The 14,011-nt window shown below is 48.0% G+C and overlaps 1 protein-coding gene across 1 annotated transcript in view; it reads left to right on the forward strand.

Moving 5' to 3' along the window:
- Positions 1 to 14,011, forward strand: part of gli3 (GLI family zinc finger 3) — a 97,754-nt gene that overhangs the window by 28,468 nt on the left and 55,275 nt on the right. Inside the window, exon 3 of the mRNA XM_071525834.1 lies at positions 8,241 to 8,486. Within this exon, the coding sequence (XP_071381935.1) occupies positions 8,241 to 8,486 (246 nt within the window). The remainder of the gene's footprint in view (positions 1 to 8,240; positions 8,487 to 14,011) is intronic.

Raw genomic sequence — 14,011 nt, forward strand, 5'->3', positions numbered from 1 at the left:
GTCTTCATTTACATTTTAGACATTTCACTGATGCTATTACTGAGCTATTACACTGAGCATGTAGGGATTCAATGTTTTGCTTAAGGATGCTTTGACAGGATATATACAGGCTGATCAAACCTGTGACCTTTTAGCTACCAGATGGCCACTCCAACCACTGGGCCAAAAAGCCGCCCAAACCTTTGACAAATTTACCCTGCAATGTGCTTTCCATTGCACTGCAGAGCCACCTTTCTAATCACATAGAGAGTCTGGTGCCTGTTCCTTTTCCCACTCACCTCCAACCTCCAGCCCCTTCCCAGCAGACAGTGGTTAAGTCTGTTTGGCCAACAAGGTAGATCCTTTAATCTGCAGAGCTTTCCCTGTGCGCTGCAGACACTGTAATGAAGGGGTCCAGGTCTCACCTGTATTTTAAGGGGGCTGAATTACGCCCTGTTTATCAAGCGGGCACTCCCATCCATATCACAGGGGTGGGGGGCGGGCGGGCGGGGGGGGGGGGGGGGGGGGGGGGGGGGGGGGTGTGTGTCATTGGATTTTGTGGCAGACTTGGCCCAAACGTCAGCTGTAATAGGATTTTAAGATACTAGGAAGGTGGAAGGCAAATGGAGATTGATGGGTCTATAAAGGATTCTTTGTGAAGTGAGTTGGCACCTCATGGTTCTTGAAGGAGAAACTGTGGAAAAAGAACCAATGTTATTTTTAATAATTGACGTGTCAAGGTGTTAAAGCTGAAAGAGTTGATTTGATTAACCTTGGAATATTTTTTTTTAACACCAGGTGACTTAATGTGAGCTCTGAACAGCCCCTGATTGTTTTTATGGCTATGGGAGTGGAGTGAAGGAGTCAGTTTAGTTGTGTTATTTTTATGACATTTGGCTTGTAGTTTGGAATTCTGATTGTCATGCTCTCTGGTAAAAAGACCTTATGTCTGAATGTGGCGGGTAAGGAACAGTAAGCATTACCAGCTGCGGCATCAAAGGCCCAGGCGTGCTGTTCGTTTAACCCAGATCCGTCACACTCATGCATAGCCCCTGATTCAACCTGTAATGTAGACATAAAGCAGAGAGCATTAGACTGAGACCAATGTGGAGTTATGGCCTCAAATTAACTCCTAACACCTCTCTACCTGCGACAGGTCAAAGGTTACTGTCTATCGCCGTGATTGGTTCTTCAAAAAGGATGTCATGGTTTTTGGCTGGGGTGCTGTTGGAAATTAATCTCACAGGTGTACAACTAATAGCATCTTTACCTGTGAATGGAAATTGCCATTTCTGTGCAGACACACCGAATGCCATTCAAACAGTTCACTTAAACAGTGTTTCACCTCTGTATACTGAGCTGTTAAGCAGGTATGAGAATAGATCAGCAGCAACCGAGCAGGCAGGGAGACAACAGTGGAATAGACTGATCCAAACATCCGAAGGCCTAATCACCGGAGAAGAGAGAGGGATAGAGAGAGAGAGAGGGAGAGAGAGAGAGAGAGAGAGAGAGAGAGAGAGAGAGAGAGAGAGAGAGAGAGAGAGAGAAAAGAGAGAGAGAGAGAGTCGCAGCAATGGATGTTCCACTCTGGACTTAGACATTCACCAGTCATTGATAAACTGCTTAGCTGCAGGAAAATTAATGAATCCGGCCTGACTGGGAGAGAGGGTTTTTGGGGCTGGGGGGCGGAGGGAGAGGAAGGAGGAGGAGGAGGGCTGTTGGGGGGTAATCCTGTTCCAGCTAAACGGCTGATCCCTCTCATTCCTTAGATATCAAATGTCAAAAGTTAAATTAGCCTGCTAGCCTCAGATAGGAGTTAACATGCTTTTAAACGGGGCGGGGGGCGGCGATTCCTGCCCCCTCTGGGACGGCGGGCAGGTGCCTTTGAAGTGTCTAATTATCCAGCTCCCAGTAAGCGCTGGCTAACTATCTTAATGGGGGCCTCTCTGCCTCACTGCGTTGCACGTATGCACGCACACGTACACACACGAACACACATACTGGCATGTGTGAATCTACACACACACACACACACACACACACACACACACACACCATCGCAATGTGTTGGCACAAGAGTGTTCAGAGTCTAGTATGGAAAGGAGCTCAAAAAACACTGGGACATAAAGTTGGATGTATTAACAGTGAAGGGAAACAGCTTTATGAATTTCATTCTATACTGTAAGGTGGGAAATATCCACAGTGGCGTTGTGGATCGTATTTGATGTGCTTAAAATTATATTATTATTTTTTTTTCTATTTTATCCTAACTGTTGGCTCTGTGCTTCTTTGCCTTGGCTGGGTATCCATTTCTCTTGGCGAGCGGTTCCTAATCTGAGTGCCACAGACTCGGTCCGGATCACTCTGGTGTCAGAAGTGGGATTCCAATGCTCAGGCCCAGTGGAAAGCTGGCCCACTCCGGTCTGGCGGGCAGTTTGCCTAGATCCACCCTAAAAGACCCACTGTCCCAACCAGTCATGATTCTGCCCTAGTCTGCCCCGGCGCACAATCACTTTATATTGTTACAGAGGTCAGTGTAAATAACCGACAAGTTACGGCTGATCATAGCTGCTTGGTGACCATCTAAAGCAATGCTAATTCCGTCTATAAGCCAATCAAAGTGCTAAATGGCTTCATTTTATTCTTTCAATCCCTGATCAAATGCATCTCTTAAGAGTTTGATTCCTCAAAGAATGCAGGCCAAGGTGCCCTTTCAGCGAAAAACCTTAAAAGCCATAAGTATCCATGGTCAAAAACGCATCAGTGTGCATTTTAGCGAGGGCTTTCAGCTCTTTGACTGCGATGCTCATTGCTCCCTCACAATGTGGCCCTGATGAAATGGTAGTGGGGTTTCGGGCTGCTCTATGGTGGGCCTGTGCCCCTAATGTGTGCATAAGGGGTAGCGAGGGGCAGGCGGAGGCTTGGCACGACGCAACCCTGCTGTGAGGCTGATTTGAGGTGAGTGCAGAGAAGAAGGAAGGAGCCTAGCAGGCTTTGATTTGCCCCTCCCCAGCCCCGGGGCCTGGAGGCTGGGACTGTGAGATGCTGAGCCCTGGGTGCGTCCCAGCAGACCCCCAGCGGCACAGAGAGCGGGCTGGGACTCTGGGCCGCGGAGCTGGGGGTTGGGGCGTGGGCTGCCGAGAGCCAAATTGAGATGTGGGAGCCGTCGAATTTGCCAAGATGAATATCGAAGAGAGCATTTGTCAGTGCTGTGTGGGAAATCAGCAGCTGACAACAGACTGCTAACCAGGAGAGGGAATCATCCTGACCGGCCCACTGCCTCTCTCTGCAATTAGACCAAACATCAGTCACACGCTGATAGTTAAATGATGTACCACCACGGATTCACTCTGCAGAGACAGAATCAAACAAGAGCGCAAAGTTAGAGGGAGTGGGCATTATAATGTTTGCTCAAGTTTTGCAGAGCTTTGACCGATTTTTTGACTGGGGATTGCTAGCTATCCTGCACACAGATAACAGGGGATATGACCTTTTCGCGATTCTGCTCTGTGACATTTAGAAGATTTGTTTGTCAAGGAGTTTCTGGAGTGTCACCCTGTTAGGCAGATGCAGGAAGCTCCGTTAAGACTCCGTAACCTTCACATAATACAAAACTGAACTCTGTTGTGGGGAAGGCGCCCAGCTCCTGGTGGCGCCGCGCCCGGCAGCCAAGAAGTTGATCAGAAAAATACCCCACACAATTGCAGTAATCCCCTGCGCTCTTGTTGTGTTGCGATCGGTGGAGTTTGAACGGTCTCTCTCTCCCTCTTCTTTCAGCCTGCGCTAATCGTGAATGATTCCCTCTGTCTATAGCGCCAGTGCCAGGGCCGGTGAATCAGGTACATAAGCCTAAGCCGCTTGGAGAGGTGCTCTTATTAAACTCTAGCCAGCTGCTGGAATTTTTCTTCCCCCTCTCATTGTTAATTGGGGAGTCTTGAGTCTTTCCCGGGAGTTGATTTGCAAGAGAAAGAAGAAAGGAGCAAGAGATTATTGCACAGGAGGAGAGGAGCTTTGAAGAAGTGTTTTGTGATTTCACTGTGCATCCTCCACTCCTCTCCTCCTTCGTTCACTCTCCATGTGTTCACCAGCCAAAACCTCTTCGTGCCACTGACAACGGTGCTTTGAGAAGTTCGAAGGTGGAACACAACATATGTATGAGGCTGGCTTTGGCTCAGAGGAACAACAACACCTCCTCTGATGTTAAGGTTTTCAGAAAAGGCAGTCATGGGGGAAAGAGCAGCAGTGTGCAATGGCCCTTTGTGCGCCCCTGAAACACACATGTCCCAGCTTTAGAAACGAACATGGTGCGGGGCCGGAGGGCAAGTCAGATGGTTTAGAGGCAAGGACAGATTGGCATGCGGAGGAACCTCGATCCTTGTTCTCAACCTCAACCTCTGCCTCTAGAAAACACCAACTTCTTCAAAGACAGCAGGGCAATGTTTTTGTCTCGCTTCTTGTTTCTTTGAATCAGCTGGGCACCCTTAACTTCAGCCCCCTTGTCCCAGGGCCCAACTCTCAGATGACTTGGCCCCACTCCATATCTCATTATCTGTTTTATATTTTCATTTTGTCATTTGTTGTATGGATTCACCCTCTCTTTTATACTGCTATATTAAAGGCCATGCATAAGGTTTTCTCTGAAGGTATCCAAACCAGAGTTTTACAATAGAGACCCCTGACAAGGGAAGAAGGGGAGAAACCTGGGCATTAGGATTTAATGAGTGGCTCGCTGGGGGTGGAAGGGGGATAGAAAGCAAGAGAGAGAGAGAATGTGAGGGAGAGCGAGAGAGAGAGAGAGTGCAGTTGCAGAAGGATGGAGAGAGAGAGAGAGAGTAAAGAGAGAAAGAGCAGTGAGAGAGGGAGAATGCTGGAATGGAGCACCAGGTACCATTATAGTGGCAGAGAAAGCTCCTGAAATACTAGAGCTGGGGCGTGTGCTCTGATCAGGACGGCAGTGAGCACAATTACCTTCTTTTCAAATCCTTCAGTGACACTGCGGGAGGAAGGAGGACTTTGAAACTTGAAAGGCAGGAGCTCGCTTTCAACCTCAAACGCGAGCAGGAAAGGGCTCTGAAATTTGTTCAGTGCTCCCCATCCACCATTAGCTTGTTTCTTCCTCTCGCCTCCAGGCATTTAAGCGCTTTTTGAAAAGATGTTAAGAAATTCAATCACCATAGAGAGAGAGCGGGATAGTTCTTTTTTCTGTTTTTTTGAGAGGCATGCTTTCCTCTGGTCCACAGAGGACCGGCCTGCTGCTTTTGTGTTGGGCTGAATAGACCTGCAAACTGGTGGAGGACTGGATGGGGCAACCATGGGAAAAGAGAGGGAAATAAAAGAGGAATGAAAAATGAGGGAGGGAAAAAGGGGAAAGGGTCTGTGGGGCGGATGGTCAGGGTTGGAGAGGTGTTGCCGAGTTCAACTTTTCAAAGTTACATGTGTGTGTTTGCACATGTGTCTTACTAGTCATTCAGCATCACTCAGACGGGAGAAAACATTGCATCTTTAAATTAACCATTGCACATTTTTTACGTGTACCTCAAATGTCAAAAGTTTCATGCTGCAATTATAAGCAGCATAGAAGGGAAACCTCAGTTGACTCGTGTGGTTCTCTTCCACCAGCCAAGGAGTCAATTGACCCTTGTGCTGCCGAGTGTTTGTTTAACCATTTAAGGTGGTATGAGCACAAGTAATGAAGCCCCTTAAGGTGGTATATTGTAGAATGATGAACCCCCCTGTGGGTTTGCCATGGTGACCGGAGGGGGATGGTGGCACCGTGACACTGCTGTGATTGAACTATTAGTCGCTTGACCTCCCTTGGAGGAGAGAGACACGTCTGAATAGCAGTGCAGGTCACTGAGAAGGAAAGAAGAAAGGGGGGAAAGAGAGTGAGAAAAAGAAAGATGGGGAGAGACGATAGAGAGAGTCAAAAGGAAATAAGAAAATAGTAAAACAGCAGCAGTTAATGGATAGTATATTTTTTTCAGCAACGCAAAAGAAGATGGGATTTGATTTTAGGCCAGTAGCAGTGTCTGATGGCCACTTAAGACAAAGATGAATCTGTTTAAAAAAACACCTTATACCCTTATAAAAGGTAAGAAAATGAGCTCGTAATAAACAGTTTTTGCTCTCCCTAGTCTAATGCTTGATTTGCTAGATGTGAATAAGCTAACATTATGCAGTACAGGCCTATGCTACCCTCAGCTGCATGCTCTACCCTTAGCTGTGTTTGCTCCCAGCACAGTTTACAGTCGCGACTTTCTTCAATCCGTGTGAGGAGATGAACCCAGTTCAGAAATCCCTTTATGTTAATATTGCGCTTTGCAAGAGCAGACCTATTAATCCAGCTTTAACCGTATAAGTGCCATTATTCCCTTAATAAGATCACTGGCTGTGCAGTATAGGATTAAATACTTATATCATAACTGACACTGTCATTTCCTGCGGATGAGAGCGGCTTCCCTCTCCGGCTGTCAGTTCCGCGTTAAGACTCTTGGAATCTGCTGCCAGTGCTGCGCCGGGGCACGGCTGGCCCAAATGCAGGTAATGGATGTGGGAGAGTGAGAGGAATAAAAGCAAGACCCGTGGGTCGCTCCTCCTCCTCTTCTCTCCCTCTCTCTCTGTCTCATTCTCTCCCTGCTTCATTTTCTCTCTCTATCTCTCCCTCTCTGACCGGTTCTCTTCTTCTGTGAAGTGGTACAGTACTATGGCGGCCCTCTTCAGCGCTCTAGGTAGTGGTCTTTAATCTGGCCCTCTCCTCTGTTCTTAATTGGCAGTTGGATGCTGTTGGGCTGCAGTGCGTAGGGAGTGGGAGGGTGGGTGGGTGGGTGGGGGGGGGCCTTACACCGCTAGGCCGCTAATACTACAGAACCTCTGGCGCCAGCACAGCGGCATTTTGCCAGGATCTCAGCCCGAGCTAGAGCATTGGAGTGTACTGATGATCAACACCCTCAATGGTAAAATTATAACCAGGGCTCAACCTGGGGACCATTCACAGCAGCAGCTAATGAAGGAATCTGGGCCTGGATAGAGACTAGGCCAGAGTCTGTGGATCAGGCTGGACCAAGCTGCTGGATTTGAAGAGGGTGTTTGATATGTCCAGCGCTGAAACAGGCAGGATTTATCTCTATCTCTATGAAATAAAAATCAAATCAAACTCAAAGGTTTTATAGAATGATATAGTTTCACATCCGTTTTTTTCCCCCTATCATACACATCATATCCAAGGGCTCAGCTCATAAGAGTCAGTATTGAAGTCCCTGTGTGTTCTGGGATATTTTTGAACTAGCCTGTATAGTATCGTACTACAGCACAGACTAATACCAGGTCAGGAGGCTTGCTGACCCCCATACATGTCAGATCAGAGGCCAGGCCAAGGGTCAAGGGTCATGTCTTTCTGCTGGAGCTCAGCCCTTGAACTCAACTCCACATTTATCCCCTCTACCCCAGCATGCCAGGGAGCTTTCTCCAGAGACCCCATCTCCTACTAATTTTGCCCTCAGACACAGAGAGAGATTTACTTTGAGAACAGAGAGAGAGAGAGAGAGAGAGAGAGAGGGAGAGAGAGAGAGAGTGAGAGAGAGAGTGAGGCAGTAAGCAAGCCAGCGAAAGGGGGTGGGGTTAAAACAACCCATGAGGCCGGTTAATGGGCAGCTTGGAATGCAGGGGAAAAGCCTGTGTTTCCTCCTCCATGGGAATTCATTTCTTTATAAAAAGAACAGACAGAGCTGACTTTAAGAACAGACTTTTGGGAAACGCTCCCTTGACTGTGCGAAATGAGGAGGTTGGGATTGTTTCATCTGAGGTGTCCGCTCGCTTTTCACTCTCTGCCGCTGAACTCCCACATCTGGCTCCATCGGAGGCAAACCCCGCCGGATGTACACCCATAATGCCCAGTAGGTTGCAGGTGTACAAAGCTGATCTCCTGCTCCTCCTCCCCCTTGCAAGAGCACGCTACGTGATCTGACTTGCTCACCACCATGTCTATGGGTGTTTACAAAATGCGTGTGTTTGGCTGCGTGTGTGTGTGTGAGAGAGAGAGAGAGAGAGGGAGAAAGAGAGAGAGAGAGAGAGAGAGAGAGAGAGAGAAAGAGTGTGTGTGCGCGTTAATGCATGTGCACTGTACTTGTTTATGTGAGTGTGTGAAACATATTCAGGGAGGGAGAGAGATTCCTACACCTTCTCCCAATATCTATTCTGATATCAGTTAATAATAATTCTTTATTTTCCTCCTCCTCCTCCTCTCTCCCCCTCTCCTTCTGCAGAGGATGAGAGTTCGGGCACGCCGTACCACCGGGAGAGGCGCAACGCCATCAGCTCTCAGGCCGCTACGCCCGGTGCCCCAGACAGGAAGCTGAGCGAGGAGCCCTCCACCTCCACAGAGGAACGCCCCTCGCTGGTGAAGAAGGAGCTCCACGGCTCCCTGCCCCACCTGGCTGACCATGCCCTGCCCTACCGAGGCACTCTGTTCGCCATGGACCCCCGCAACGGCTACCTAGACTCGCACTATGGTAAGTCCACCGGCCACCACATGCCTGGTGTTTGGTAGAGCAGTGATTCTCAACCTTTTTCATATCAAGGACCCCTAATTTAGGGCCATGGACCCCCATTTGATAAGATTTTTTACTGTTAGATATGATTTTATCCAGAATTCCTAGACTATCTTCATTGTAGGTAGAGAGCTAACAGTGAAACTATGATCAAAATAGTCTTTCTTCCACATTCTCTAATGCTGTTAACTTCTTGTAAATGAATTAATGATGAAGTTTAACATTTCATCAATTTGCTGGGGACCCCTAGAACCCCCTCAAGGACCCCCGGTGGTCCACCAACCACTGTGGTAGAGGGGTCAGTCATGCAGTCTCTGTCTTCTTCTTCTTTACTGTCTTTGTGGTGTCTGTTGTCATTTCTGTAACAGTCGACTTGGTTGTCACATGTTGCGTCTGAAGTCTATAGGGAAACGCTGTAGATTGATGCTTTGAATGTGAATCTTTGAAGCAGCCTATGGGTTTTGTGAAGTATACAGTGTAAAGGAACTAGAAGGCTCAAGGACATGCTTGTAGCACCCCAACGCTGAGGCCAAGTTTCTCTCTTTACTGTAGGTGAGAGGCAGGACTGCTAGACGCTTGATTAAGTCTGACAGATTAGCCTCTCTCTTGTGCTTGCTCTCTCTTTTACACACACACACCAACACACACAGACACACACTCGTGAACACGTACACACACGCACACATCCCTTGTTTTGTGCCTGGGAAGTTAGTATGGGGAACGGCCAGCGTAGCTTCTTAATTCCCTCATTAGGGGCCTGTCTGAGCACAGTACTCCACTTTCCCTCATCAACACACACTTCAAAGCCCCAAAGCAGCGCCGAGTCAAACCTCACCACCCCCTACTCTCTCTCTCTCTCTCTCTGGGACTCAGAGACTGTGTGAGAGAAAGGCAGGAAGGAGGGAGATGGAGAAAGAGACTAATGGAGATGAAGCCTGAGAGATTGAGGTGAAGGGAGAGAGCTGTGGCTTGAGTGAGATACTGACGATAATTTGAGAAAAGGTGAGATAGAGAGTAGTAGTTGGATGAAAGTGAAACTGTGTGTGTATGTGGAAAGAGAGAACAGGAGATAGATGATTGGAGAGTAAGAGGCTGATTAGGAGGTTAATTTGGTGGCCACTGTAGCCTGGACTTGGCCTGCAGACAAGGATTTGATGTGATGGCTTGTTTAGTTTGGTTAAATTGGCCCTGAATTGGGGCAGACAGAGTGGGACAGAGTGCTTTTAATCCAGAGGCAGTAATGAAAAGGCCAGTGGACCCCAACCCTATACTGTAACTCTATTTATTCCACCACTTCATTAGCCACTACTCCCCTTTGCTTGGGTGCCTCCATGCCTCCCAGCCCTCAGAGTCACCAAGGTGCCTCTTTAAGGGAAAGGTTACTTAAAACCAGGCAGCGGCGCTTTGGACAGGAGCCTCACAGGCAGAACATTACTGCCCATTACACCCCGACCCAGCTCAGCAACACTGCCACTTCTCATTTTATGTATGTGTGTGGGTATGTGTGAAGGAGCTCTGGAGGTTCCAGACCGCTGAAGCCTGGGGGGGGTGTGCAGGGTAGTCGGGGGGTCACAGTGAGGCTTGGGGTCATGTGGAAAAGTCTCGGTCTGAAATGGAGAGTTCAAAAGCAGCAGGGAAAGTCAAAAGGGCCGTAGAGCCTCAAGAGGCTCCATTCTTTCTGCATGGGGACTTTAAGAGGCTGTAAGACTGCAATCATACAAGGCAGAGTAGAGTACAGGGCAAGGTGCTGGGAAGGAGACATATATGTATAAGGCACACACAGGGTTTTCTCTGCTTTTTCTACACTGTTGTATAGAATTCTTTGGTATTCTTAGATACCATTTCAGTAGATATATTGCACCAGAATTAAATGTAAAACTTAAGATTGAATTTATTTTGCATTTATATAGCACCTTTCACTGTTTACCAGTGCAGTAAAGACAAAATAATACAAAGTCTACTCTAATTGACTTCTAGTGGGGTTTCACTGATGGTTCTCTGTCAGCGCTTGATCCTGACTCAGCTCAGGAAGACTTATGATCTGAGACGGGAGCATTGCTGTGTAAAATAGCTTCTCCTGGCACCAGGTGTTGAGGACATGGGGTGTCCCTAAAGGCACCGGTCCCATTCTGTCTGATTGAACCCAGGACCGGAGCTCAATCCCCAGTGCTCCGGCACTCTGGGGGTCAGCAGAGGGAAGGGTTCCCCCTAAAACCTCCTCTTCCCCTCCCTTCCCCTCGTTGCTTTGAACCAGAAGCCTGTGGCTCCACAGAGCCACAAGGTGTGAAAAGGCATTGACTGCTGTTCTGGTTACTGCTTCCACACACTCACACACACATGTGAGCACACACACACACACATATATGCGCACACACAAAATCACTCACATGCATGCATATACACACACACACACACACACACACACATGCAGACACACACAGCCCTTACTCAAACAGCGGCAGTCCCTCTCTATGGGGGCTCTATCACCTCCTAAATTCATCCCAGGTGTGTGTGTGTATGTGTGTGTGTGTCTGTCTGTGTGTGTGTTTGTGTGTGTGTGTGATGGAGAGGGGGCCCTGAGCCTTTGTGCTGTGCTTGCACAGTGAGCCACGCCATGCAGCGGACAGCCAGGTAAATCCGATTACTCTTGGCGCTGGTGTGTGTCAGTGCTTAATGTGCCTAAATGCAGCGGCACCTGCAGCCTCCCCACACCTGGCCGCTGGGTCGTTAACGTGGTGGCGAAGCTCTGGGAGGCGTGGGAGTTGAGCAACGGGAAGAGAGGGGAATAAAGGAGAGAAGGGGGGGGTTTATCTTCAGAGGTCTCTGCTCCTGGCAAATCTCTGCTATTCACCCAGCCTTGTGCTCTCCCACTCCTCTTAAGTCTGTGGCCTAAGACTGTGTTTACTCTGGTTTTTACACCCACTTCAGTGCAGAAAAGAGGAGGCACTAAGGAAACATTGCCCCCATTGTTAGCATTAGCTAAATCGTGGTGATGCCTGAGTCTTAGCCGCTTTTCTTGGGCAAACACTGGATAAGAGTCCATATCCTTCTTACCACAACACTAATACATGGGGCTTTGCTGTGGGATAAGGAGAAAGGATTGGGATGAGGATTAATGAGAGAGAAACCATTTTTTTAAGATCTTAATTGTGTGGAAGTGTGAATGGGATGCGCAGCGCTAACATCTGTTTACATTGTGCACCGATTAGCGGGTCAGTGGTCCTGCAGCAACAGTGAGCCCACTTGCTGGCGACACATCTCTGCTTCCTCCAAGGGGATCCTCTTCCTTAAAGTGTTTGTCTCTTTCTTAAACACTTGCCCTTCCTCGCCAGACTAAACACATCCCGCGGAGGGACTTAATGCACATTCTCTTCAATGGATTTCTTGTGAATGTTAAACTGCATTGAAACATCAGAAGATGTTTAGTGAAAAGGAAGGCAACTCGAGGGAAGTGAAATCGCTAAGCTTTGGAAACAATGCTTAAGTATTTTGGTACTTAAATGACATAGTTTGGCAATAGTATCTGTGATGCAGTGGATCATTGATAGGATAAACCAGACCCATAAATTGTATCTCCAGGCTGTGGTGTCTGCCTATCAGCCCAGTAGTCTCTGGGCTAGCTCCTTTAAAAATCTAGCCCAGATCTGGCCGCCAGGGCCTAATCCGCAGACCAAAGCCTTGTTGTCCATGACTGATCTCTGAAACCTGGCCTGCTAAGCTAGAGGCGGTGGAGGTATGGATCTCTTGGCTACAGGATTCCTTCACATGTATCACAATAACCCTGCTCTCTGAGCCTGGCCAGAGGTGACCGCTACCTGGATCATACCGGCCCTGTGCTCCGGGAAAGCTGGCGGGAACACTGAGCCATGGCGGAGAACCAGCCGTGGGGTTTATGGAGTGGGGGTGGTGGGTGTCCAGTCACAGGGGTTAAACTACAGACTGCTGTGCGGAGCTGATCTCTGGTCTACTGGGCCGTAGCGTGGCCAGCCGCTGCCCTGACGTCAATCTGTCTGCCTCAATATCAAAATGCAGCTGACCACTGAACTGAATGAGCTGGCTGTCACCAAACTGAACGTGATCTGCACAACAATGGCCCCGGACTCTCTACAGTTAATTACAGTGCTCGTTCATTCAGAGTCACACATATGGGCCGCATAGGACCTTTCCGTGCGTCTTAGCCTTGAAAGAAAGAGAAATGTAGAGAGAGTGAGAGACAGCTATGGAGAGCTGTGTGTGTGCATGTGGAAAAATTGCATTGAAAAAGCCATACTGTATACAAGGCTCTTCTCTGAAATTGCACTCACAGAGCCAACTTTCTGGCGTCCTATTGGTTTCTACATCAAAAGTACGAGCTGTGATGCAGGTTGAAACGCTCTTCCCCAAAGAACTGGGGACTACAGAAGAGAGACGGGGTGGGGAGACACGTGCCTGTTTCAAGGGTAAGTGTTCGCCTTTGTGATGGTTTCAATATTGGCTTTTTGAGCATGGCGGCACGGTGTAGTCCCTCCAGTGGTGCGCCGGCGTAGAGAAGCCCGGGGCACACTGCAGGCAATGGAGAGGGATCCTTTCCATCCACCTCTGTTCATCAAGAAAGAACAACATGGGCCTGCGCTCTCCTGTGGCCCCTTGGTCCAGCGCACCAGGGATAATCAGATGATCCCCTTTTATACAGCTTATTAGAGGAATCTCATGCTGTAAGATAGGCCATATTCTCATAAGCATGTGCCCTTTTGTAGCGCTTGATGATTTAAGGGGGTTAGGCAAAGTTTGAAGTGCTTCAAGAATGCACTTTCATGCCATCTTAAGGTCATGTGGTACCACAAAGCTGATGTGTGTGAATTGAATATCTTGGAATAATGGCAGTTCTAATTACAATGACAAGATTAAACTTGAAATGACTTAAGAAGAATTAAAAAGAATTTTCAGACGACTTAAGATGTTCAAAGAGGAATACTCAGCATTTCTTGGTATCATTCTAGCAACATCTGTCTGTGTTTTTTAGTTCTCTTTTCAAATGAGAATGGTTAATCAGTCAACGCACAGAGGCAGAGTCAGAACAATGACAATGCGCTGAAGTGGTGAAGGCTTAAAATAAAGATTTGCTGCATCTTCTCCGTCCATGAGGGCAACCAACCACAACAAACACCACCAGCAACAACAACATTAAGCACTATATTACAAAAACAGGAGGAACAATACTCGAGGCTCATGAGGGCTTCTCCTCTGCTAGCTGTTTAAAACCACAATATCTTGAGCTTTTTCTCTCCTCCTTAAGTTACCCTGCAGTCTCCAGCAGGATAATCACCACTGTGTGCTGCGGGAGAATCAAGTGAGTTATTTTATGCCCGTCTACATGTTTGTTCCCAAATCTCATCTCTCCTTTTTGTATTTGCATTCCTCTCACATAGTGGTAAAGATAAGCACCCTTATCCCTTCAGCCAACAACCCGTATCTTCCTCTCTTCTCTAGAGGGTCGCCTGTATATA

The sequence above is a fragment of the Centroberyx affinis genome, unplaced genomic scaffold, assembly GCF_046629955.1.
Source record: "Centroberyx affinis isolate AG114_WGS23_722 - 3 ecotype Tasmania unplaced genomic scaffold, CSIRO-AGI_Caff_v1 ptg001340l_1, whole genome shotgun sequence".
Classification (NCBI taxonomy): Eukaryota; Metazoa; Chordata; class Actinopteri; order Beryciformes; family Berycidae; genus Centroberyx; species Centroberyx affinis.